Source organism: Phyllobates terribilis, unplaced genomic scaffold (assembly GCF_046119375.1).
Source record: "Phyllobates terribilis strain yellow unplaced genomic scaffold, ASM4611937v1 Scaffold_1__5_contigs__length_1240528914, whole genome shotgun sequence".
Taxonomy (NCBI): Eukaryota; Metazoa; Chordata; class Amphibia; order Anura; family Dendrobatidae; genus Phyllobates; species Phyllobates terribilis.
The window spans coordinates 854970598-854994312 of record NW_027362761.1 but is presented as its reverse complement, the minus strand read 5'-3'; the positions used below and the strand labels follow the sequence as shown (position 1 = coordinate 854994312).

At 41.5% G+C, this 23715-nt stretch overlaps 1 protein-coding gene across 2 annotated transcripts in view; it reads right to left on the bottom strand.

Annotated features, from left to right (window-relative positions):
- Positions 1-23715, bottom strand: part of LOC141153611 (rap1 GTPase-GDP dissociation stimulator 1-A) — a 128708-nt gene that overhangs the window by 8119 nt on the left and 96874 nt on the right. For both annotated transcript variants that reach the window (XM_073638572.1, XM_073638580.1), the window contains 4 exons: positions 9397-9540; positions 3171-3302; positions 2158-2292; positions 863-988 (listed from right to left, as the gene is read on the bottom strand). In XM_073638572.1, coding sequence (XP_073494673.1) covers positions 863-988; positions 2158-2292; positions 3171-3302; positions 9397-9540 — 537 coding nt within the window. The remainder of the gene's footprint in view (positions 1-862; positions 989-2157; positions 2293-3170; positions 3303-9396; positions 9541-23715) is intronic.

Below are 23715 nucleotides of genomic sequence, written 5' to 3'. Positions count from 1 at the left end.
GCAGGCGCTGCAGGGGCTCTTTCCCTCCATGTCACAGACGCTGTGACATGGGTCGGGAACGAACTGTTTTCCATGTCACAAACGGTGTGACACGGGTCGGGAAGGGGTTAAAGAGTGTTGCAAAACATAGAGAATTAAAGGCAAATACTAAAAAGGAGCAAATTACTCTAGAAAAGTGGAGAAACAGCAATCATGACTTGGGGCCAATGTTATGTCCCTGACTGTGTGTAACCACATTAAATGCCAATGCTGAATTAAGCTTACGATTACAAAAAAATTAGTGATACATCATATGGTTATAAGGCGTCTGGATGGGCTTTACTCATCTCAGAACTTTCTATATACTTACAAAGTTACAAGTTTCAATAGCGCACACACACAGCTACTATTTTGTTGATATGGTCTTTGCTTTTACTTTAAGAAACTGTAATCAAAATCATTAATATTATATATATATATATATATATATATATATATATATATATATATATATATATATATATATATATATATATATATATATATATATATATATATATACATACATATACACACATACACACAGGGGGTGAAGCAAGTATTGAACACGTCACAAATTTTCTAAGTAAATATTAGTGATGAGAGAGTATGCCTCATTAACTCTTTCAGTGAGCACGCTCTGGTGCTTGCCGAGTATTTTGGCATGCTCGGCATTTCATTTATTGTCGCCACGCCTGCAAGTGTCACGGCTGTTAGTCAGCTGTGACACAGCTGACTTGAATAGAGATCAGAATCATATTACAAAAATTTGTGCTCATGACAGCACAGAACGAAGTGTTACTAAATTAAATAGATCTCGGCACCCTCTACAGCTCGTTCTTACCTTGAGCATCTATTAACATCCGTAGTGTTCCCAGTAATTTAAACTGTACTGGAGGCATTTCCGACTTCAGAAACTTCAGCACTTCTTCCGCTACTCCAGCCGACAACATTTTTGCTTTATTCACAACTATGAAAAGATATAAAGACAATGTCGTAACACAAGCTATTCTTATGTAAGCACGTTCATGTGGTCTACATATAGATATGTAAAAGGGCACAGGCTGGTTCATGTTGGCTTGTAATTATGTGTCAGAATAATAGCCTAATTTACCTTTAGTTGTACATGTCATTTTCGGCTTTATTTTTTCACCTTGTGCTACATTTTTTAATAAAATTTCTCGCTCAACAAAGGCTCAAGCACAGAAGAAAATTGCTGTTCGTAACACAGCACAAAAGCAATTTTATTTTAATGTTTATACAGCTAGGTCAGTAAGTGCTTCCTGGGGTCATAATGACAGGGGCCCATTACAAATCTTTGACATGCAGCCCTGGCAGATTTTGTGGCTTTGTGAAGCAATGGAAAAATCCTGAACTTGATTGATGGGAAATCTCAGAGTGTACAATGGTATACAATTTACAAAAATAGATGGGAAAATTGTTGCAACCCAGTTTTATTTTTTTTTATTATTTATCCTTACAAAGTTATGAATTTTTGTAATATACTTCATTAATTTAACTCGCTTCTGTCTCTCCCAAACCCGATGCCGTTTCCATGCAGTTTATGCTCTTTTAGAAGCTACTTTCAACTGCTGCTCAGCAAGCTCCTCACACTATATTCAAACAGCCTGTATATAGGACTTTCCTTAATTTAGCCTCTGATCCTTGCCCCAGCACTTAGACATTGGAACTTCCAGAACTCTTGATTGTTGGAATATAGGGTTTGGATCTTTGCTGAGCAGCAGTTGAATTGAGCTTCTACAGGAACATGGACTGGGCATTAAAACAGCACTGCAGCATGAAATTTGGGCAGAAAGAAGTGAAATTATGCAATAAAGTATATTACAAAAAAATCATTATTTTACATTGCTTGGAGGATAATTAAATAAAAAACATTTCTGTTTAACCACTTGTATGAAGCAGATCGAATGTTAACAGGATAATCAGAATACACCTACTTGAGGACTAGTTTTCATGAATGGACAATTTACACATCTTGTTTGAAAGAACATAATAAATAGATAAAAAAATAGCATTTTTACTGAGAGAAACACTTGCAATAGAACTGTTGTTCTAAATTGAAAATTCAATGCAAAAACCAATGCAATACTAATTTATGTCAGCACTTGTATTACTTACCAGGAATTGCCAAGTTTCTTAGAGCACTAAGAGCGGCATGCTGTACAGTTACATTGCCTTCTTCCACATGTCTGTCCAAAAGATCTATGAGCTTCTGAACAATTCCGTTGTCCACCATATGAATGCAGTTCCCATCTAAATGAAACAGATTACTGTCAACCCTGGCAGGCAACATACACAAGATTCGTCTAAATTAGTACTAGTAAGTAGTAAGGGATATAGGTAACTTGACAGAACACAGATGTTTTTTTTCCTAGCCTTATCTTTGCTAGAATTTAGATAAGGATGCCAATTTCTCACAAAAATATTCAATACAATATTGTGACACTTAAGCAAACCCAAGAACAGTCTGCAATTCACACCACAACCACTAGGTGTATAAACCCGCCCCACACCACTGATTGGCAGCGGTCTGCCTATGCTCAGTGAACACAGTTGCCAATCAGTGGTGTGATCGGAGTTATACCAAACTCAACATTCAAAGAACTGGTAGATCTGCAGCAAATAAAACACAGATTTTATCAAAACTGCAGCAAGCAGCCAAGTAAGTGATACATCAGGGTCTCTGTCCTTACATTAGGATGCTCTTAGATGGGACAGAAAAAACCTGGTGAAAGATTCCCTTTAAAGGAACTCTGTCAGCACAGAATGACTGCTCAAACTCTGTCCCACTGCTCGGTGCGTCAAGGTGGGGACAATTTAAATACACACACAGATCTGGCTTCATGGAGCCAAAGAAGGGTGGAGATAGATGAAAACCAAGCTGGTGGGAAGGTGTATATAAATGATTGGCCCCATCATGAAGTACCGAGCGTCTGTACTTGGTTTAAACAGTCATTCTTTGCTGACAGAGTCCCTTTAAAGGTCAATCGGTTTAAAGGGCGCTATTGGTGTCGGTCACTTGATAGCCAATCACAACTTGAAACAGATTTTTTTGCTTTTATGATGGTACAGAACAAAGGAATGCATACCGCAGATGTGAACTCAGCCTTACAAAACTGAAAGGTAATTACCATTTCTAGCAAAATTGGCTATTGCCAGGGCACCAGCTAACTGTAGCTGATGATTGTGTGATGGAAGCCAGGACAGAACCCTCTGAAAGACGCTGCCTTTTCCACCTTCAAAAAGCTTCTGCATGGACTCATCTGTACAAAAAAAAAAATAAAACTTTCAACACAAACAGCAATTCATAGACATTTAGGAAAAACTTAAAAGAAATACAATAAATAAAATTACTTTTTATTCAGAATAACCTTGCGTAGGCCTAACTTATCTAGAGGTGATCACAACACACATGTTCCTAAGGCGATTGTAGCCAATTTTGTATCTATTAACATCTGTATGTTCTCAGTCATTTAAACTGTATTGGAGGTATTTCAGACTTACAGGACGTTATACAAACTGACTAACCGCACAGTTAAGAACGTTTTCCTTTAGCGATGCACATACTTTCTTACACAAAAAGTATTTTACACACCATCTACCATTTCTTAAAGGGAATGTGTCATCAGAAAATAACTACTATTTAATTCAGGTTTTTATATTAAAGGGATTGTCTACTACATGGACAACTGTTTTTCAAATTAAGAACCCCTTTTAAAATAAATATACATATACTTACCTGCTGTGCAAGCACTGTTCCAGCAATGCAGGCACTAGGTCTCTCAGGGCTCAAGTGACATTGTTATGCCACATGAGCCCTCCAGCCAATCAGCGGCCAATAAGTGGAAGAAGTGAGTACGCATCAGCCCAATAGTAGTCACTGATTGTTGTGCTATGTGAGCCTTGCAACCAATGTTACACGTGCCCCAGGAGACCCAGCAACAACAACACTGGAACGGCACCAGTGTGGGAAGTAAGTATATGTTCTTTTTATTTTACAATGGGAGACTACTTCATTTAATAAGGGGTTGTCCAGGTAATGGATAACCTGTTTATATGCATATTTTCAAAAAATTGGTTATGTTTTTTTTTTCCATATCACAATCTGTACTGGAAACATGAGACTAAAGTAATCCCAGTGGCAAGTGCGAAAATTACAAGATAAAAGGTCTGTATTACAAAAAAGATAGTAATGAAAAAAATAAAATGGCCTAAAATTTAAAAAAAATAAATAATAATAAAAAAAAAAAGTAAAGCAAAAACCTAAATTTAAACGATATATCATTTATTCATATGCCAGGTTTGTTGTAAAAGTTTCTGTGACTGAAAATCCCTTCCATATATCTGAAGGTGCTACTTGTACTGCAAGGCCAAGAGATATACGAGAGTCTCAGAAATTACACACACATATTGTATGTATGTATAGACCAAAAGTTTGGACACACCTTCTCATTTAAAGATTTCTCTGTATTTTCATGACTGAAAATTGTACATTCACACTGAAGGCATCAAAACTATGAATTAACACATGTGGAATTATACAAAAAAGTGTGAAACAACTGAAAATATGTCTTATATTCTAGGTTCTTCAAAGTAGCCACCTTTTGCTTTGATGACTGCTTTGCACACTCTTGGTATTCTCTTGATGAGCTTCAAGAGGTAGTCACCGGAAATGGTTTTCACTTCACAGGTGTGCCCTGTCAGGTTTAATAAGTGGGATTTCTTGCCTTATAAATGGGGTTGGGATCATCAGTTGTGTTTTGCAGAAGTCTGGTGGATACACAGCTGATAGTCCTACTGAATAGACTGTTAGAATTTGTATTATGGCAAGAAAAAAGCTGCTAAGTAAAGAAAAACGAGTGGCCATCATTACTTTAAGAAATGAAGGTCAGTCAGTGAGAAAAATTGGGCAAACTTTGAAAGTGTCCCCAAATGCAGTTGCAAAAAACATCAAGTGCTTCAAAGAAACTGGCTCACATGAGGACCGCCCCAGGAAAGGAAGACCAAGAGTCACCTCTGCTTCTGAGGATAAGTTTATCTGAGTCACCAGCCTCAGAAATCGCAGGTTAAAAGCAGCTCAGATTAGAGACCAGGTCAACGCCACACAGAGTTCTAGCAGCAGACACATCTCTACAACAACTGTTAAGAGGAGACTTTGTGCAGCAGGCCTTCATGGTAAAATAGCTGCTAGGAACCCACTGCTAAGGACAGGCAACGAGCAGAAGAGACTTGTTTGGGCTAAAGAACACAAGGAATGGACATTAGACCAGTGGAAATCTGTGCTTTGGTGTGATGAGTCCAAATTTGAGATCTTTGGTTCCAACCACCGTGTCTTTGTGTGACGCAGAAAAGGTGAACGGATGGAATCCTACATGCCTGGTTCCCACCGTGAAGCATGGAGGAGGAGGTGTGATGGTGTGGGGGTGCTTTGCTGGTAACACTGTTGGGGATTTATTTAAAATTGAAGGCATACTGAACCAGCATGGCTACCACAGCATCTTGCAGCGGCATGCTATTCCATCCGGTTTGCGTTTAGTTGGACCATCATTTATTTTTCAACAGGACAATGACCCCAAGCACACCTCCATGCTGTGTAAGGGCTATTTGACCAAGGAGGAGAGTGATGGGGTGCTACCCCAAATGACCTGGCCTCCACAGTCACCAGACCTGAACCCAATTGAGATGGTTTGGGGTGAGCTGGACCGCAGAGTGAAGGCAAAAGGGCCAACAAGTGCTAAGCATCTCTGGGAACTCCTTCAAGATTATTGGAAGACCATTTCCGGTGACTACCTCTTGAAGTTGATCAAGAGAATGCCAAGAGTGTGCAAAGCAGTCATCAAAGCAAAAGGTGGCTACTTTGAAGAACCTAGACTATAAGACATATTTTCAGTTGTTTCACACTTTTGTTAAGTATATAATTCCACATGTGTTAATTCATAGTTTTGATGCCTTCAGTGTGAATGTACAATTTTCATAGTCATGAAAATACAGAAAAATCTTTAAATGAGAAGGTGTGTCCAAACTTTTGGTCTGTACTGTATGTATGTATATATATTATACACACACATATATACAGTACAGACCAAAAGTTTGGACACATCTTCTCATTTAAAGATTTTTCTGTATTTTCATGACTATGAAAATTGTACATTCACACTGAAGGCATCAAAACTATGAATTAACACATGTGGAATTATATACTTAACAAAAAGTGTGAAACAACTGAAAATATGTCTTATATTCTAGGTTCTTCAAAGTAGCCACCTTTTGCTTTGATGACTGATTTGCATTCTCTTGATGAGCTTCAAGAGGTAGTCACTGGAAATGGTCTTCCAACAATCTTGAAGGAGTTCCCAGAGATGCTTAGCACTTGTTGGCCCTTTTGCCTTCACTCTGCAGTACAGCTCACCTCAAACTATCTCGATTGGGTTCAGGTCTGGTGACTGTGGAGGCCAGGTCATCTGGCGTAGCACCCCATCACTCCCCTTCTTGGTCAAATAGCCCTTACACAGCCTGGAGGTGTGTTTGGGGTCATTGTCCTGTTGAAAAATAATTGATGGTCCAACTAAACGCAAACCGGATGGAATAGCATGCCGCTGCAAGATGCTGTGGTAGCCATGCTGGTTCAGTATGCCTTCAATTTTGAATAAATCCCCAACAGTGTCACCAGCAAAGCACCCCCACACCATCACACCTCCTCCTCCATGCTTCACGGTGGGAACCAGGCATGTAGAGTTCATCCGTTCACCTTTTCTGAGTCGCACAAAGACACGGTGGTTGAAACCAAAGATCTCAAATTTGGACTCATCAGACCAAAGCACAGATTTCCACTGGTCTAATGCCCATTCCTTGTGTTCTTTAGCACAAACAAGTCTCTTCTGCTTGTTGCCTGTCCTTAGCAGTGGTTTCCTAGCAGCTATTTTACCATGAAGGTCTGCTGCACAAAGTCTCCTCTTAACAGTTGTTGTAGAGATGTGTCTGCTGCTAGAACTCTGTGTGGCATTGACCTGGTCTCTAATCTGAGCTGCTGTTAGCCTGCGGTTTCTGAGGCTGGTGACTCGGATAAACTTATCCTCAGAAGCAGAGGTGACTCTTGTTCTTCCTTTCCTGAGGCAGTCCTCATGTGAGCCAGTTTCTTTGTAGCGCTTGATGGTTTTTGCAACTGCACTTGGGGACACATTTTTTGTTAAGTATATAATTCCACATGTGTTAATTCATAGTTTTGATGCCTTCAGTGTGAATGTACAATTTTTCAAAATACAGAAAAATCTTTAAATGAAAAGGTGTGTCCAAACTTTTGGTCTGTACTGTGTGTATATAAATATATATTTATTATCATATACACACACACATATATGCATGTGTGTATGTGTTTGTATGTGTATATATGTGTAATAAGAAAACGGACCAGCACATCCTAAGTGTGAACAGGTGCGAGCTGCAGAAACTGCACAATATATATAAAAAAGAAAGCGCAGCAGCACTCCATTATGGCCAAGATACATAAAGACAATAAAAACATTTGATCTAAACTGTGTTATTACTCAGTAAGCTTTACTTACAAAAAAATGGAGGTTCTTAGAACATAAATTGGCCAATTCATGTGTGCCCATCAACCGCTGTAAGGTGACCTCCCATCTGATGGGTACTACTCTGCCTACATGCCTCTCTTGGGCTACAAGCCTACAACTCTGGACAGAACATGTCACATCTGGGCTGAAACACCTACAATTTAAATGGACTGGTAGAGTAGAATATACATCACCTGCTGGTTAAATGGGAGGAGTGCAAGGTCAGACAGGAGGCAGTTACAACCTCATATAGTAATATGTAATAAGAAAATTCTATTTTACCAGCCCAGTTAAATTTGTGCTGGGGGAGACACTGCACAAAGCAGACAGAACTTAATTTTTTCCATTTTCACATCATTCTGCGAGTCGGCGTACATCGGACTGCACTCAGGTAAAGCGCCGGGACAGCACAGCCACTGAAACGAATGACACTGATGGCGCTTCATTTCAAGGAGTGGGCAGGGGCTGTGACAGTGACTACAGCCTCTGCCCCATGATAATGCTTTGTGTCAGGGAGGGGTAGGGGCTGTGAAAATGACTGCAGCCTCTGCCCCCCGATAATGTTTCATGTCAGGGAGGGGCAGGGGCAGTAACAATGACAGCAGCCTCTGCCCCATGGTAATGCTTTGTGTCAGGGAGGGGCAGGGGCTGTGACAGTGACTGCAGCCTCTGCCTCATGATAATGGTTCATGACAGGGAGGGACAGGGGCTGTGACAGTGACTGCAGCCTCTGCCCCATGATAGTGCTTCGTGACAGGGAGGGACAGGGGCTGTAACAATGACCGCAGCCTCTGCCCCCTGATGATGCTTCGTGTCAGGGAGGGACAGGGGCTCTGACAGTGACTGCAGCCTCTGCCCCATGATAATGCTTTGTGTCAGGGAGGGGCAGGGGCTGTGCCAATGGCTGCAGCCTGTACCCCCGGATAATGCTTCATGACAGGGAGGGACAGGGGCTGTGACAGTGACTGCAGCCTCTGCCCCATGATAATGCTTTGTGTCAGGGAGGGGCAGGGGCTGTGACAGTGACTGCAGCCTCTGCCCCCTGATAATGTTTTGCGTCAGTGAGGGACAGGGGCTGTGACAACGATGGAAACCTCTGCCCCCTGCGTTGATGATGCTTTGAGTATCCCAGTATGCACTGGGCTACTCAACAAATCATCATCAGACAAGAAGTACAGAAAAAAAATACAATAGCTGTTAGATAGTGTAGTTAGGGAACGGTAGGGAATTTTTAAAGCAAGTATATTACAAAATAGCTTAGATGGGACTAAATAGATAGGGAAAAATTATTTGCCTTCGGACCACTCCATTAAGGCATAAAGACTTACAAACAAGCAACAATTGAAGTCAGCTGTAATAAAGGCCTGGGAATCATCACAAAGGAGGAAACCCAGCATTCTGTGATACCAATGGCTTCCAGACTTCATGTAGTCATTGCCTGCAAAGGATTCTCTGCCAAGTTTTGCAAAATTAACATTTTTTTTTATATAGTAAAGTTAATTTGTCCAATTACTTATGAGCCCCTGAAATGAGAAGGCTCTGTAGATGGTTGCAATTCCTAAACTTTTCACAGGATATTTTTGTTCAACCCCTTTAGACAGAGTCTAAACTTCAATTGCATCTCAGTTGTTCCATGTTTTTTATAATAAAATAGTGGTGTAGTGCCTATATTACAAAGATTCGGTCACTGTCCAAATATTTCTGAACCCTAACGGTCTGCCATCTCTCATTCAGCACCTATCTTCCCAGAGTCTTAACATGTCACTCAAATTCTACGTGCACTTACCACCTAATAGCAGAAGGACCATTAGATCAGAGGCAGTTTTCAGCTCCGCCATGTCATCATCCTTTTCACTATTCACAGTTTGATGGACTATATCAAGTAAACACTCCACCAGACCAGCCTCCACCAGCTGAAGCTTTATAGCATCTACAAAAAAAACAATAGCACATACTATTAATGTCAAGACTGCCGAGATACAAACTAGCTGAGGGAGAAGACTGGATGTCTTCAAGATTTTTAATTAAAGTGAGATTCCACTTTTAGGCATGTTCTAGGATTCATAGGCTGTCACGACTTCTGTGTGTGATAGCCTGTAGTCAAGTAGCTGAATTCTAGCTGATTACTTTCTTGGATGAAAGCTTTAAAAAGGCTGCTTTTTATTTTTAAGTTACCAGAGTGTAAGGCTGCATATAGAAGACACAAGTCATTCACTGCTGGAATCTGCTGGACCACAAACAAGCACATCAAGACCCCAGACTGGAAGCTTTCATTAGCGCTATTCCCTAGCGGGTTGTCCATCTTATACTCCGCGCTACCTTACCAGTATATATTCACCAAGCTCCTCTGAAATCCATGTATTAGACATGGACTGTGTTTACCAATAAATAATTCTATTTTGTATCTTCACGTGCCAAATTGTCACAATTTTAAGGAATATGACCCAACTTTATGAACATCAACCCTTCAGGAGTACCTGGTTCTATTTACAGATCATGACTGCCAGTGACATGACTCCTAAGGCCACTGACTGCCTGCATGGTCTGGTGACTGATGGTCAGGACGTCATCAATTCTGGCCCATCAAAGCAACAATGTGGGGAGTATGGCTTGTTTAATTCTTTTATAAGCATCCCTAGACTCTGGTAACTAAAAAATCTGAGCGCAGTATGATGTAGGAGCAAAGACCCTAATTATCGTCATGTGTCACGTACTGAGCCATGTGTTATTGCCTCAATACAAATCAATGTTTTATCAGCAGGACATCATCATTAGAGGACAAGTGGCCTTGTGTATCCTAGTCCAGCCAAGCCCCCAGCACTGTTTAGCAGCTCTCTGTCACTATACATTGTATACAGAAAGATGTGGTCTGGGCGAGGTTATACACAGCTTAACATCTGAGCTCTGCTAGATCTGCAGCAGAGAAAACTGACTCATGGTCCCAGAAAAAAACCTATATTAAAATTGTAAATCTTTATTAGGTTACTATTAAAATCACACACATACATATAACAATTACTAACAACTGAATGACTTCAAATAGGGAAATGGTGGTACTAATAAAAGCAGTAAGTATATCTCCAATACTTGCCACACTGTAGAGAATTCACTCAATGATAATGTTCCCCATATCAAAAATAGGGACAAATATGGGATTATACAAGATTACTTTTAGACCCTGAATAGGCACTTACAAAATCTGATCCCTGCCTTGCCATGGAGCTAGGCATCCTAGAATGCGATATGGCGCCACCACTCAACGTCAGCTGTCCCAAACTATACCCCTAATAGACAAAATACACATAATCCATGGTCACAAATGGGGTAGCACTTGGCTTAATCTTCGCAGAAAGATTCCCTTAGGTGCAAGTTAGAAATTGGGTCCCGTCTTGATGCGTTTTTCCCCTCTAGATATCAGGGTTCATCAGGAAACTTGTGTTCCTCTTTACTGGATCAAATTGCCCATGATGTGAACAAAGGGATGCTGTACAGTGTGGAAAATATTGGAGTTATACTTACTGAGCATGTGCTTTTATTTGTACTACTATTTGCCTATTTAAGTCATTCAATTTTTAATACACTGCTCTAAAAAATAAAGGGAACACTAAAATACCACATTCTAGATATCACTGAATGAAATATTCAATATTCAAGTTGCAAATCTTTATTCACTACATAGTGGAATAAAACATAAAAATTATCAAAGTAAAAAAAAAAATGAATATCCCATGGAGGTCTGGATTTGGAATGATACTCAAAATCAAAGTGGAAAAATCAAATTACAAACTGGTCCAACTTCAGTGGAAATGTCTCAAGACAAGGAAATGATGCTCAGGAGTGTTTGAGGTCTCCACAAGCTCCCTACAATGCCTGGGCATGGTCCGGATGACGCAGCGGTTGTTCTCCTGAGGCATCTCCTCCCAGACCTGGATTAAAGCATCCGCCAACTCCTGGACAGTCTGTGGTGCAACGTGGCGAAGGTGGATGGAACGAGACATGATGTCCCAGATGTTTTCGATTGGATTCAGGACTGGGGACCGGGCAGGCCCATCCAAAGCATCAATGCCTTTATCATGCAGGAACTGCTGACACACTCCAGCCACATGAGGTCTGGTATTGTCCTGCATTAGGAGGAACCCAGGGCCCACTGCACCTGCACATGGTCTCACAATGGGTCTGAAGATCTCATCTCGGTACCTAATGGCAGTCATGGTACCTCTGGCTAGCACATCGATGGCTGTGTAGCCCTCCAAAGAAATGCCTCCCCACACCATTATTGACCCACTGCCAAACCAGTTATGCTGGAGGTTGTTGCAGACGGCAGAACGTTCTCCACAGTGTCTCCAGACTGTCATGTCTGTCACATGTGTGCAGTGTGAACCTGCTCTCATAAGTGAAGAGAACAGGGCGCCAATGTCAAATCTGCCAATCTTAGTGTTCTCTGGCAAATGCCAATCGCCCAGCACATTGTTTGACTGTAAGCACAACACACACTTGTGGATGTTGGGCCCTCCATACCACCCTCATGGAGTCTGTTTCTGACAGTTTGAGCAGGCACATGGATGTTAGTGTCCTGCTAGCAGTCATTTTGCAGCGCTCAGGCACTGCTCCTCCTTGCACAAAGGAGGTGGTAGCAGCCCTGCTGCTGGGTTGTTGCCCTACTATGGCCCCCTCCACGTTTCCTGATGTGCTGGCCTGTCTCCTGGCATCTGCTCCATGTTCTGGAAACTGCTGACAGACACAGCTACCTTTCTTAACACAGCTTGCATTGATGTGCCATCCTGGATGAGCTGAACTACCTGAGCAACTTCTGTGGGTTGTACTGTAGACACTGCCTTATGCTACTGTACCTCTAGGGGTGAGTGCAATAACAAAATGTAAAAGTGACCAAAACAACAGCCAAAAAGGATGAGAACAGAGAAATGGTCTGTGGTCACCACCTGCAGAACCACTCCTTTATAGGGGGTATCTTGCTAATTGCCTATCATTCTACCAGTTGTCTGTTCCATTTGCATAACAGGAGAACTTGATTCACAATCAGTGTTGCTTCATAACTGGACAGGTTGATTTCACGGAAGTGTGATTGACTTGGAGTTACATTGTGTTGTTTAAGTTCCCTTTATTTTTTAGCTGTGTATATTATTAATCACCCAATAAAGATTTAAGATATTAATATAGGGTTTTTTTCTGGCACCAAATCTGAGATTACACACACCCAATAAAGTGTCACATCGCTGGAATCAGGGTCTTAGTCCATGCCTTATAGTGTGCTTAGATTACATAGCAAAATTCCCTTTAATAATTTTAGCCTATGGATTGAAAGAAATTACTGCATGAAGTTAAAGACAAACCTATTTTGACGGATTCTATTGTATTACGCCTTCCACATATATGATGTTAGCTGCCTTCTCCCCATCACACCCAACTTCATCTAAAAGGCTGGGTTCACATTTGGCAGAAAATTTAAACTACTAATATTTCTGTAGAGTCATGGTAAAATCTATATGCGCTATAAACATTTGCAGGAGGTTTCACCCTTTGCATTGCATACACATAGCTTTGATGTGTACCCCACCTTGGCAGTGTGACTCCACTACAGTAGATAGAGGATTCCAGATCTTTGCATACAAGAGAGCATTAAATGTTAATATTATGTAGATTACCAATATGCATTTCAATGCAACACCCACACAGCGCCTTAAATAAACATCAACCTTCCAGAGGCAGTCACTTGTCAGGATGACTATTTTGTGCAACAGATGTTGCTTTAAGTGCATATTAAATGGCAAAGCTTTTCCAACACAGAACAGCTGACATGCACACAATTCTCCTGTCTGATGCCAAGCGTGCCTTAGAAATTTCAGCCTTATCCCCCACAGAAAAGCCGGTTTTATTCCTACTGACAATATTCAGATGCAGTTGAAGACATATATATTTTAGAGTTCAACGCAAACCAAATTGAATGTAATGAGAATAACTTTACCGCGTTACATGAATAAAGCCAAGACAGCTGACAATACATTCAAAAAGCTTTCTTCCCCTGAAAATGATTGCTAATTTCAGGGAAGATACTGACTGGCTGATCGCTATTTTTACATTTTGAGTAAAGTACATTTTCAGTAAAATTAAAGAGTATCTGTCATAAATATGTAATCTTATAACTGATATAAATGCTGCTGTTCTCCTAAATCTGGTATTTTTTTTTTGTGCCTGCGTCTCTGTTCCGAGTTATGACCCCTTCTTATTGTTATATAAAAATAGTCTTCTCAGCTAAGTGGGCAAAGAAGACAGAATAGGTGACTACCATGATCCCTTCACTAGAAAAACATGTAAGGAAAAAAATTATTAAAAAAGGAGAAGTGCAGAAACAGAAAAAAAAACAACCCCAGATTCAGGAGAACAGCATTTACACCAGGTAAATACATATTGTAAAGGAGCAGGAGGTAAAATCTTGGCAGGTATGTGTCACCGAGGTGGCTGGCCTTGGCAATGCAAGCCCCGGAATTGAAGGATGCAGTAACAGTAGGTTACTGAAAAGTTTTCGTTTTAACAAATCGGATTTTGTGTCCAGGATTTAGAAGTGACCAAAGAGCCAGGTGGGAATGTTTGCTCCCGTATAAGCCAGTCTTCCAGGTCTTAAAGGCAGAAGAATTAGCTCAGGTGAGTCTGAGGTAGAGGAGCGGGAGTGAGAGCTTTAATGGTGGATAGATAAACCTTGCCTGAAGCTGTAGCAGTGCTTAACTTGCCATGAAAGTAAGACTGTGTAATTGTACTGTGCCTACTCTGAGAAAGGACTGTTTTGTTACCGAATCTTTTCTTTTGACTGAGGAAAAGCTGCCTTGTTTATTTTTTTTTAAGCTTATGAGAGACAATAAACCTAAGACTAAGACTGTTTACACCAGAACCAAGTGCCTATGTGTACCCCTTACCGCTGCTAGAAAGCTTACAGCCCTACAATTGGTAGAGAATGCGAACAACAAGTCCCAAAGAGTACAGGAGATTGCATCTGAATTTCCTGGGTTAAGGCAGTTGCAGCCGTTCAAAAATGGTCTGAAGGCATGGAGGAGCTTGTTAAGCAGCTGGTACAGGCCAATATGGAGCAACAGCAGCGGTGACAGCAGCAGACCCAACAGGAAACCAACAAACTCCTGATGCAACAGTTTCAGCAGCAGCAACAGCTACAGCGGCATCAGCAATAGCTGGCTCTCCTGACAGACCATCAGAGCCAGGGGGACTGCAAGTACCCAAAAGTGAGGAGAGGATACACAAATGAGGAAAACAGTCAGAGAGACATTGCAGAAAATGACTCCAGAGGATGACATTGAGGCTTTCCCAACTATGTTTGTTTGAGAGGGTGGAAGACTGAGAGGAAACTGCCCCCGAAGCAGCGGGCAGGGGTCCTTGAACCATATCTTACTGGGGGGCTTCAGAAAACGTACTATGACCTGACCCTACAGGATTCCTGAAACCCACTGGGAGGTAATCTCAAAGGAGGCTAAACAAATGCTAAACCCGTTAAACCCCATAGTGTTAGTGCCAAAGGCAGATGGAGAATTGCGGTTCTGTAATGGTTACCAAAAACTTAATGAGATATCCAAGTTTGACACCTACCCCATATGCCCCATGTAATTGAGCTTATTGAGACACTATGACCTGCCTGTTATATCACCACCCTAGATCTCACAAAAGGGTACTGGCAAATGTCCCTATCCAAGGGGGCCAAGGAAAAGACTCTTCTTGATGCTAGATGAGTGTTTTCAATACGTCAGGATGCCTTTTGAGTTATAGGAAGCTCCTGTCAATTTTCAGACAGCCATGGAACGGGTCCTAGGCATTCAAAAAATATGCAGATGTCTACTTAGATGACATTTTCATCTTCAGCCGGGATTGGGGGAGTCATTTGAGTAAAGTCCAGGCAATCTTGGAGGCCCTGTAGAAAGCTGGTTTTACTGTTAATCCGAAAAAATGCGCCATGGGGATGGAGGAAGCCAAATATCTGTACCATGCTGTAGGCAGGGGTGACATTGAACCGCAAGTTAAAGTGGAAGAGATACAAACTGGGCCATGCCCCCTCACAAAAAAGAACAAGTTTGTGCATTCTTGGAAATTGTCAGTTATTACAGGAGGTTTGCCCCTAACTTTTTCGTGACAGCAGCGCCACTAACTCATCTCCTGAAAAGCACAAAATCGGTTATGGCCAATTGGTCTCCAGAAGCAGAACTGGCGCTCTGAGAGCCAAAACGTGCCTTGTGTGAGCAGCCAGTGTTTGTAGTGCCAGATTTTGCCAGAGAATTTCTAGACCAGACATATGCGTCAGATGTCGGGTTGGGCACTGCCTTGTCGCATGACGTAAATGGGGAGGAGCACAGGATACTCTCTGTGTGAGAAGAATTACTCCATTGTGGAAAATGAATATCTGGCAATTAAGTGGACATTGGAATCCCTAAGGTATTACCTGCTGGGGAGAAAATGTACGCTGTACATGCCCCACTAAAGTGGATGCGGGGAAAAAAAAGGGAACAATGCCAGGGTAACACATTGGTTCCTAGACTTAAAAGATTTTCATTTTCATGTAGAGCATATACCGGGAAAGCTAAATGAGATTGTCGATGCCCTGTCGAGGGAACACTGATGGCAGAAGGTACCCAGCCCACTGGCTTTGGGCAGAGGGGTGGGGGAATATGTAAAGGAGCAGGACGTAAAATCCTGGATGGCAGGCATGACAGAGGTGGCTGGCCTCAGTGATGCAAGTCTCGGAATTGAAGGTTCCAGTAATGGTAGGTTACTGAGAGGTTTTTGGTTTTAATGGACCAGATTTTAGGTCCAGGATTTAGGAGCAACCATAGACCCGGGTGGGAATGGTCTCTCCCATACACTCCAGTTAGGGCCTTGCAGGTCTTAGAAAAGGCAGTTCAATTGGCTCTGGTGGGTCTGAGGAAATGGAGTTGGAGTGAACGCTCTAATGGTGGACAGATGGTGCCCAAAGCTGTAGCAGTGCCTGACTTGCTATGAAAGTAAGACAGTGTACTTGTACTGAGCCTACCCTGAGAAAGGACTATTTTGTTATTGAATCTTTTCTTTTGACTGAAAAAAATCCGCTCTGTTAAAATTTTTGGAGTTTATCAGACAATAAACCTAAGACTGTTTGCACCAGAACCAAGTGCCTGTATGTACCCTTTACCACGGCTAGAGAGCTTGAATCCCTACAATATTTATGGCAAAGTCATCTTCCACAATGTCCAGCTGGTCACATGGAGGGCTAGATTATTATACAAAATAGATATTTGTCACTAGTGATCAAGGAAACCATTGTCAGGTCAAGTGGTAACAATGATTATCTGTTAACAATGATACCCAAGATAGAGAGTGTGGGATATATTAGGCAACAAGTAATTTTTTGTGTTGAAAGCAAAAAAAAAAAGAAAAAAAAAAAAGGGCAAGTGTACGGATCCGAGCGTCTTTGATAAGTGCCAAATTGTGATGACTAAAGGAAAGTTTTAGATCATCTCTAAAATGACATGTCTTGTGGAATGTAGCAGGTATGCAGTAGTCCAAAAAGAAGGACAGAGTAAACCGGCAACTATGGTATGTTAGTAACCCTAGTCTGATGCAGCATATGTGCTGGTCCATAGAGGTCCCACCTCACAATTTTTGGGGCTTAGAGGAACTGCTGCTAATGTCTTGGTGCCGGATAAAAAAAAAGACATCCACAGGTCATGTGAAGGCCATGCCTTAAAAGGTTAGAACGGTTTTGGTTGTCCAAGAGGGGACCTTCAAAGTATTAGTTTATTTGTGATTGTGATATTAGGGCTTGCTGGTGTACATTACTGTCAATTATGAACACTATCATACGGCTAAACTGTTTTTCTCGCTTTTTTTCTGCTGCCCAATTGAAGAGGCATTGGTTGTAGCCATTGAGACAGCTTATACTCTTGCAACTGAAACCTTTTAAATATTTCTTGGTATTATGAAGATTTTGTTAACTTTGTGAGTGATCACCAACCAGAGGGACTTAATCAATAGGAGCAAAGACATGGCATTACTGGTCATAAGAACTGCTCCTAAGGCCCTTCCATCCAGACGTGGACCTCACCACTACAGCTTAATGTGCCCATTTTCAGAGGAAACTTATTATGCTTTGCATATAAAGCACCATTACATTCTGCAGCACTTTACATAAAATTATCATCGCTGTCCCTATTGGGGCTCACAGTAATGGGGTTTAGAGTCTCAATAACTATTTTAAAGAGGCTGTATGAAATTTAAGAGCCAAGATCAGGTAAAACTTTGCGTATAAAGTATTCCAACCATTTTATTCCTTGCATAATCAATGTAGATGTTCTTTGTGTCACTTTTCCAGAATATTTCTGTATGAGTGACTCAATTGAAAAAGTACAACAAGTTATAAGAGAAGTGTTCATGCATTTTGCAGCAATCAGGAGTAGAAAAAGTATTCAACTTTCATAACCATGGCAACACAGGAACATAGATCATAAACAAATTTGAAAAAGCTAGAATTTTAAAGTTATAAAATGTTGCAAGTCATTTTTCTTCAACATATATCAGCTTGAAAAATAATGCATTTAAGCACTTCAGGTATTTCAGAAAGTGGATAGTGAAGTATGCCAGAATACACTAATCTGCCATGTAGAGGTTCAGCTGCGTCATGAATTACCCTCCAACGTTTACATGCCCGTGTATGAAGTCTAAAGTGGTTGGAAATACAATGCTATCTGCAGCTACATAAGGAAGGTATTCCCATCGCAAAAATAATGTAACCTCCTTTTTGGTCCATGTCACCACAACTCCTATTTATGGGACAGCTGTTTCTCCTGCCCATCGGTTGTAGGAGAACAGGGCAATTGTGGAGTCTGGTGCTCACATTCTTGCATCTTCAGCCGGTGACATTTACCATAAAGAAGAACGGTAAGGTAAGACCCTCTCTGCAAGCACTGACCCTGCAGTAGCCGAGAGCACACACAATGTCAGTGAGGGCAAAATCTCATTCCCCTGTCTTTTTAGCATCAGCCAACCACTACTGTGTGATCCTGTGTGCAGCGAGTGGCCATTGCCAACAGGAGAGAAGGATATGAGAGCGCCCACAATGACTCTCAGCTCCTGCAGAGTCAGTGTGTGCAAGGAATTTAATTTAGCCAACACTCCAAAATGTTCACGGTCAATCAACTGAACAGGAGGTGCGGAAGATTGTAATTGAGGTGGTGAAACGGTGCACTGAGCCCTTAACCATGCCAAAGGTGCACTGAAGACCCCTCATTCACATCACCCTCACCTACTGTATCCTCACTCATCCCTTGTAGACTGTGAGCCCTCGCGAGCAGGGTCCTCGCTCCTCCTGTACTAGTCAGCAACTTGTATTGTTCATAATTATTGTACTTTTTGTTTGCCATGTATACCCCTTTTCACATGTAAAAGCACCATGGAATAAATGGCGCAATAATAATATCTAAAACGGTTTTCAGTTTTCATATAAAGTGAAATTGGTGAAATCTGTACTACAGTTATGATTTCTGTAGGGGTTAAGTTCCCAATATGAATGTATAAGTGGTTTCACTTCAGCTTTCCGGGGGAGGTTGGGGGGGGTGAGGGGCTGTCTCCAACAGTTCAATAGACTTCAAATGGAGCACCACCGTTTGTGGTCAACTGCTATTCCATTCAAACTCAGGGAGGAACAACTGGGGGGCTCAGGGAGGAACAACCGGGGGCTCAGGGCCCCTGTTCTGGTGATTAGTAGGAGCCCCAACAGTTGGATCCCCAGCGATTACATATTTGCTACCTTTCCTGAGAAACGCTGATAAGAGTAAATTGTGGGTAAATGGCAGAATTTTCTTCATGCCCCAGAGGTTTTAGTCTTTCAACATACAACTCCTATTAAAGAAAACTGGTGAATTAGTGACGGGGGGCCAAAAGCGCATACTTGAGTGTGGACAGCAAAGGTTAGCCGGTTTAGTCCAAACCCACAGCTATGGGAACAAAAATTGCGAAAAACATTAATGCTGAGTATGACAGAAAGAGGTCAAAACATAAAATGCACTGTAGCTTGCTGTGTGTGGGGATGCAGATCCGAACAGAGGTCCTTCTGAAAGCCCCAAAGATCTGGCCCATGGAACAATGGTAGACCTGATATAATGAATGCCATTTTAATTTCCATATTGCATTGGTCCCTTCCCCAATGCAATATCAGGCAGGTAGTTTTAATGTTATAGCTGATCAGTGTACGTTCTACTTTTCAATAGGCAATGATACGGTTCAGCATGGAAACCCTACCCTGGATAAACTCCATAGTGTAGCTGTATCTTTTCAATACACGCCATATCCATATAATGACAGATAAGGGACGTACAGGGCTTTGCGTGTAACACATCACAGTTTCTTTCTGGCTGCAAATTGCATTTCTGCTATTGTGTTAACAACCACTGTCAGAAAGAGTCTCAGTTGGAGGGATGTCAGCGGGAAGCCAGCACTCTGATCTTACAGAAAGGTCACTTTTGCTTTTCAGACAAGTCACAACACAGTAGTTGGTGGCGAGTTGTTTATCATGCGTTACAAGCAATTAAACTGTTATGAACAGGTAGTGCACAGTACACACAAAGGAAGAAGAAACCTTACAGCATACTTCATCACAATGTAAAGAGAATCTGTCAGGGTCATCTAAACGGAGTATAAAAAGGTAACAATGAAGGCACTGGGTCAATGGTCACTTTCTGAACTAAACAAGTTACAAAAGCAAAAACTACATTTTTATTTAAAGGGGTAGTCCACTACTGGATAACCACTGTTTAATCAATTCAGAACCCCAATTAAAATAAAAACAGTGGATACTTTCCTCTGACAATGGCGCCTTTCCTGCAATGTTGTTGGCTGCCATTTCCAGCGGGTGACGTAACATAGTGCATCAAGTATCTGCTGCAGCCAATCCACAGCCGCTGTTTGGCTGCAGCTCATCAATATTCTGTCAAGACAGATTGGCAGCAGCGGACACATGACTGCTGGAAACCGTGGCACTGACTTTGCAATACCAGCGCAGATGAATTGCTGATTACACACATGGCTAAAAAAAAAAAATGGTTGGTGCCCTCCTGTCATAGTAAGAAAAACCCAAAATGGTCATTGAAACTGACAAAAGTAATTTTCAACATAAATTTACTGAATATCAACTAATGAAAATCAGACATTGCTTTTGAGACTTCTACACCTGTCCACAGGTATTTGGCCCACTCCTCGTGAACAAACTGCTCCAGTTGTCTCAGATTTGAAGGGTGCTTTCTCCAGACTGCATGTTTCAGCTCCTTCCACAGATGTTCAATAGGATTTAGGGGATCATAGAAGGCCACTTCAGAACAGTCCAATGCTTTGCTCTTAGCAATTCTTGTATGCTTTTAGCTGCATTTTGGATCATTACCCTGTCGGGGGACCTGTGACTCAGACCAAGCTTTCTGACACTGGGCAGTACATTTCACTCCAGAATGCCTTGATATTCTTGAGATTTCAATGTACCCTTCGCAGCCCAAAAACATAACAGACTCCTCCATGTTTCACAGTAGGTACAATGTTCTTTTCTTCGTATGCTTCATTTTTGCTTCTGTTAACTTGGAGCTCATGTGACTTGCCAAAAAATGTACAAATTTTGTCTCATGTGTCCAAAGAACATTCTCCCTGACGCTTTCAACTTGTCAATACACATTTTGGCAAATTCCAGTCTCACTTCCATGAAGTCCACTTTCGTCAAGACTGTGACGGATGGCACAATCTGACGTTGATGTACTTTGACCTAGGAGTTCACTTCTAATCTGTTTGGAAGTTGTTCTGGGTTCTTTGGTAATCATTTGTATAAGTGATATCTTTCAATTTGTTATCAATTATCCTCTTGTGGCCATGAGTAGGGAGGTTGGCTACAGTCCCATAGACCTTAAACTATGTGCAACTGTAGTAACAGGAACATCAAGCTGTTTTGGAGATGGCATCATAGCCCTTACCTTTAAATATGTTTATATTACAAAAAATGAGCCAAATAAAATAAGTTTTTTTTACCCATAAAAGAATTATATTTTTATTCAATATATATAGTAATATTTAAAACACAGTGCTGCTACTTTAAAAAGAAAATTATAGACAAACATATTTAATCTCCTGAGACAGCTCTCTTCTTAGGTCCATGTTCATTGTGGTACACACCATAATACCAAATAGCACAGTGACTACCTTTCACCCTTTAAATAGGCAGACTGACTTACTACAAGTTTGTAGACACGTTTGACGCTACAGGACACACCTTAGTTTAACATGTCTCTATGGTCAAATTATTTTCAGTCTTTTCTAGGAGTAAGTTGATTAGTTGATATTCAGTAAATTTAAATTGAAAATTACTTTTGTCAGTTCCAAGTTATTTCGTTGACCATTGGAAATTTTTCTTACCAACAGTTTTATCCATGTATCCATGTATGCATGTGTGACGATACAGCCTAAAATCTTAATAAACCGGACATTTAGATTGGTTAATCCAAGAGAAACACTTATCTTTGGGTTGACTTGTAAATCTGTGTGTATTTATGTGCTACATAGACAGACCCAGCAGACCATAGGTTAGACATACACAGCGGGTTTCGGATGCTACCATGTCCAACCCCACCATCCCGGCCTTGGGAGGAGGACCGGAGAGGATATACAGCAGCAACAAGAAACAGCAACTACAGAAGCCCTGCCAGCTTCAACAGATTGAATACCAGGCCACTGACACGTATCGGATTTAATTCAGGAACCACAGGATGCAGAGGACACATGGGTGGACACAATGGATACCAGTCTGTCTTTTGTCAATTACGTGTAGAGTTTATTTGCAAGGAAGACATGGAATATGCTCTGAGGAAACTGGATGATGCAAAGTTTTATTCGCATGAAGGTGAGACATGTTACATTCGTGTCTGTGCTTAAAGACATGCTGATGGACTGTCTCCAATAAGTGGAGAAAGATGATTGGGAACCTATCATGTGGGGCTGATTAAGACTGGAGGAGCAATGTGATGATACAGCCTAAAGTGTTAATAAACCAGATGTATAGATTTCTTAATCCTAAAGAAATACACTATTATCTTTGGCTTGACTTGTAAATCTATGTGCCTGGTCAATAAAAACAGACCAGTATTTGTGTAACCTTGATTGTTGTCTCCTCTTTGGTTTGGAAACAATGATGTTTGCTAATATGCTAATTACATATTATACTAAGTCAGCTGAATGTTGATTTAAAGAGCCCCTGCTATACCATCTATGTAAATTGATTAGCTCAAACAATGAGACCTGAGTGAGCCCTGCACCTTTACCTCCAACCCTCACCTGTGACTGATTACCTTTATATATAAATAGAAAAAGGGTTTATCTATCCTGCTGAAGAGAGACTTTACAGGGAGAGTCAACACTCAGACTCTCTGAGACCATTAGCTTGGAAGAAAAGAGACACAGATTTGGATTCTACATGATTCTAGTCTAAGGGTATATAGTCCTGACTTGAAAGATACGGATCTGCTCCATTGACCATCAGAGAGACCATAGATACGTTTGGGGAGACCAGGATGGGACGATGAAATCACCTGGCCCCATGGATATGTAGTTTGGGGTTGCCAGGTGGGACCAGCCGGTCATCTGGCCCCATGGAAACTCTCGGAGAGGCCAGGGTGGGACCATCAGGTCTCCTGGACTTGTACCTCGATGGACTGCTAGATTCCTAAGCTTGCCACCATCTTCTCTCTGTGGGGGCCTGCCAGAAGCGGGTGGGCCACTGGTTGAGATAGTTGGCCCTGGAGATCCCAAAGTTGCTGCTGTTCTATCCCAGGCGGGCGGAGCGGAAGTGTGAGACTGTGTAATGTTGTACCATCTTGGGTATTTGCTGGGACTGTTCTATGTGTTTATGGTCTGCTTTGTGGTTCAATAAAGTATTGCCACGCTGCTTTACCCTCACCCTGTGTTGTCTGAGTAGTATTACGTCCACGGAAGATGCTGGGTCTTCACATATCTATACCATTGTATTAGAAGTTTGCACTTCTAAGCTCTCTGGCCTCTCTTCACCCATTTCCTCCTGCTGCCTTACTCCTCA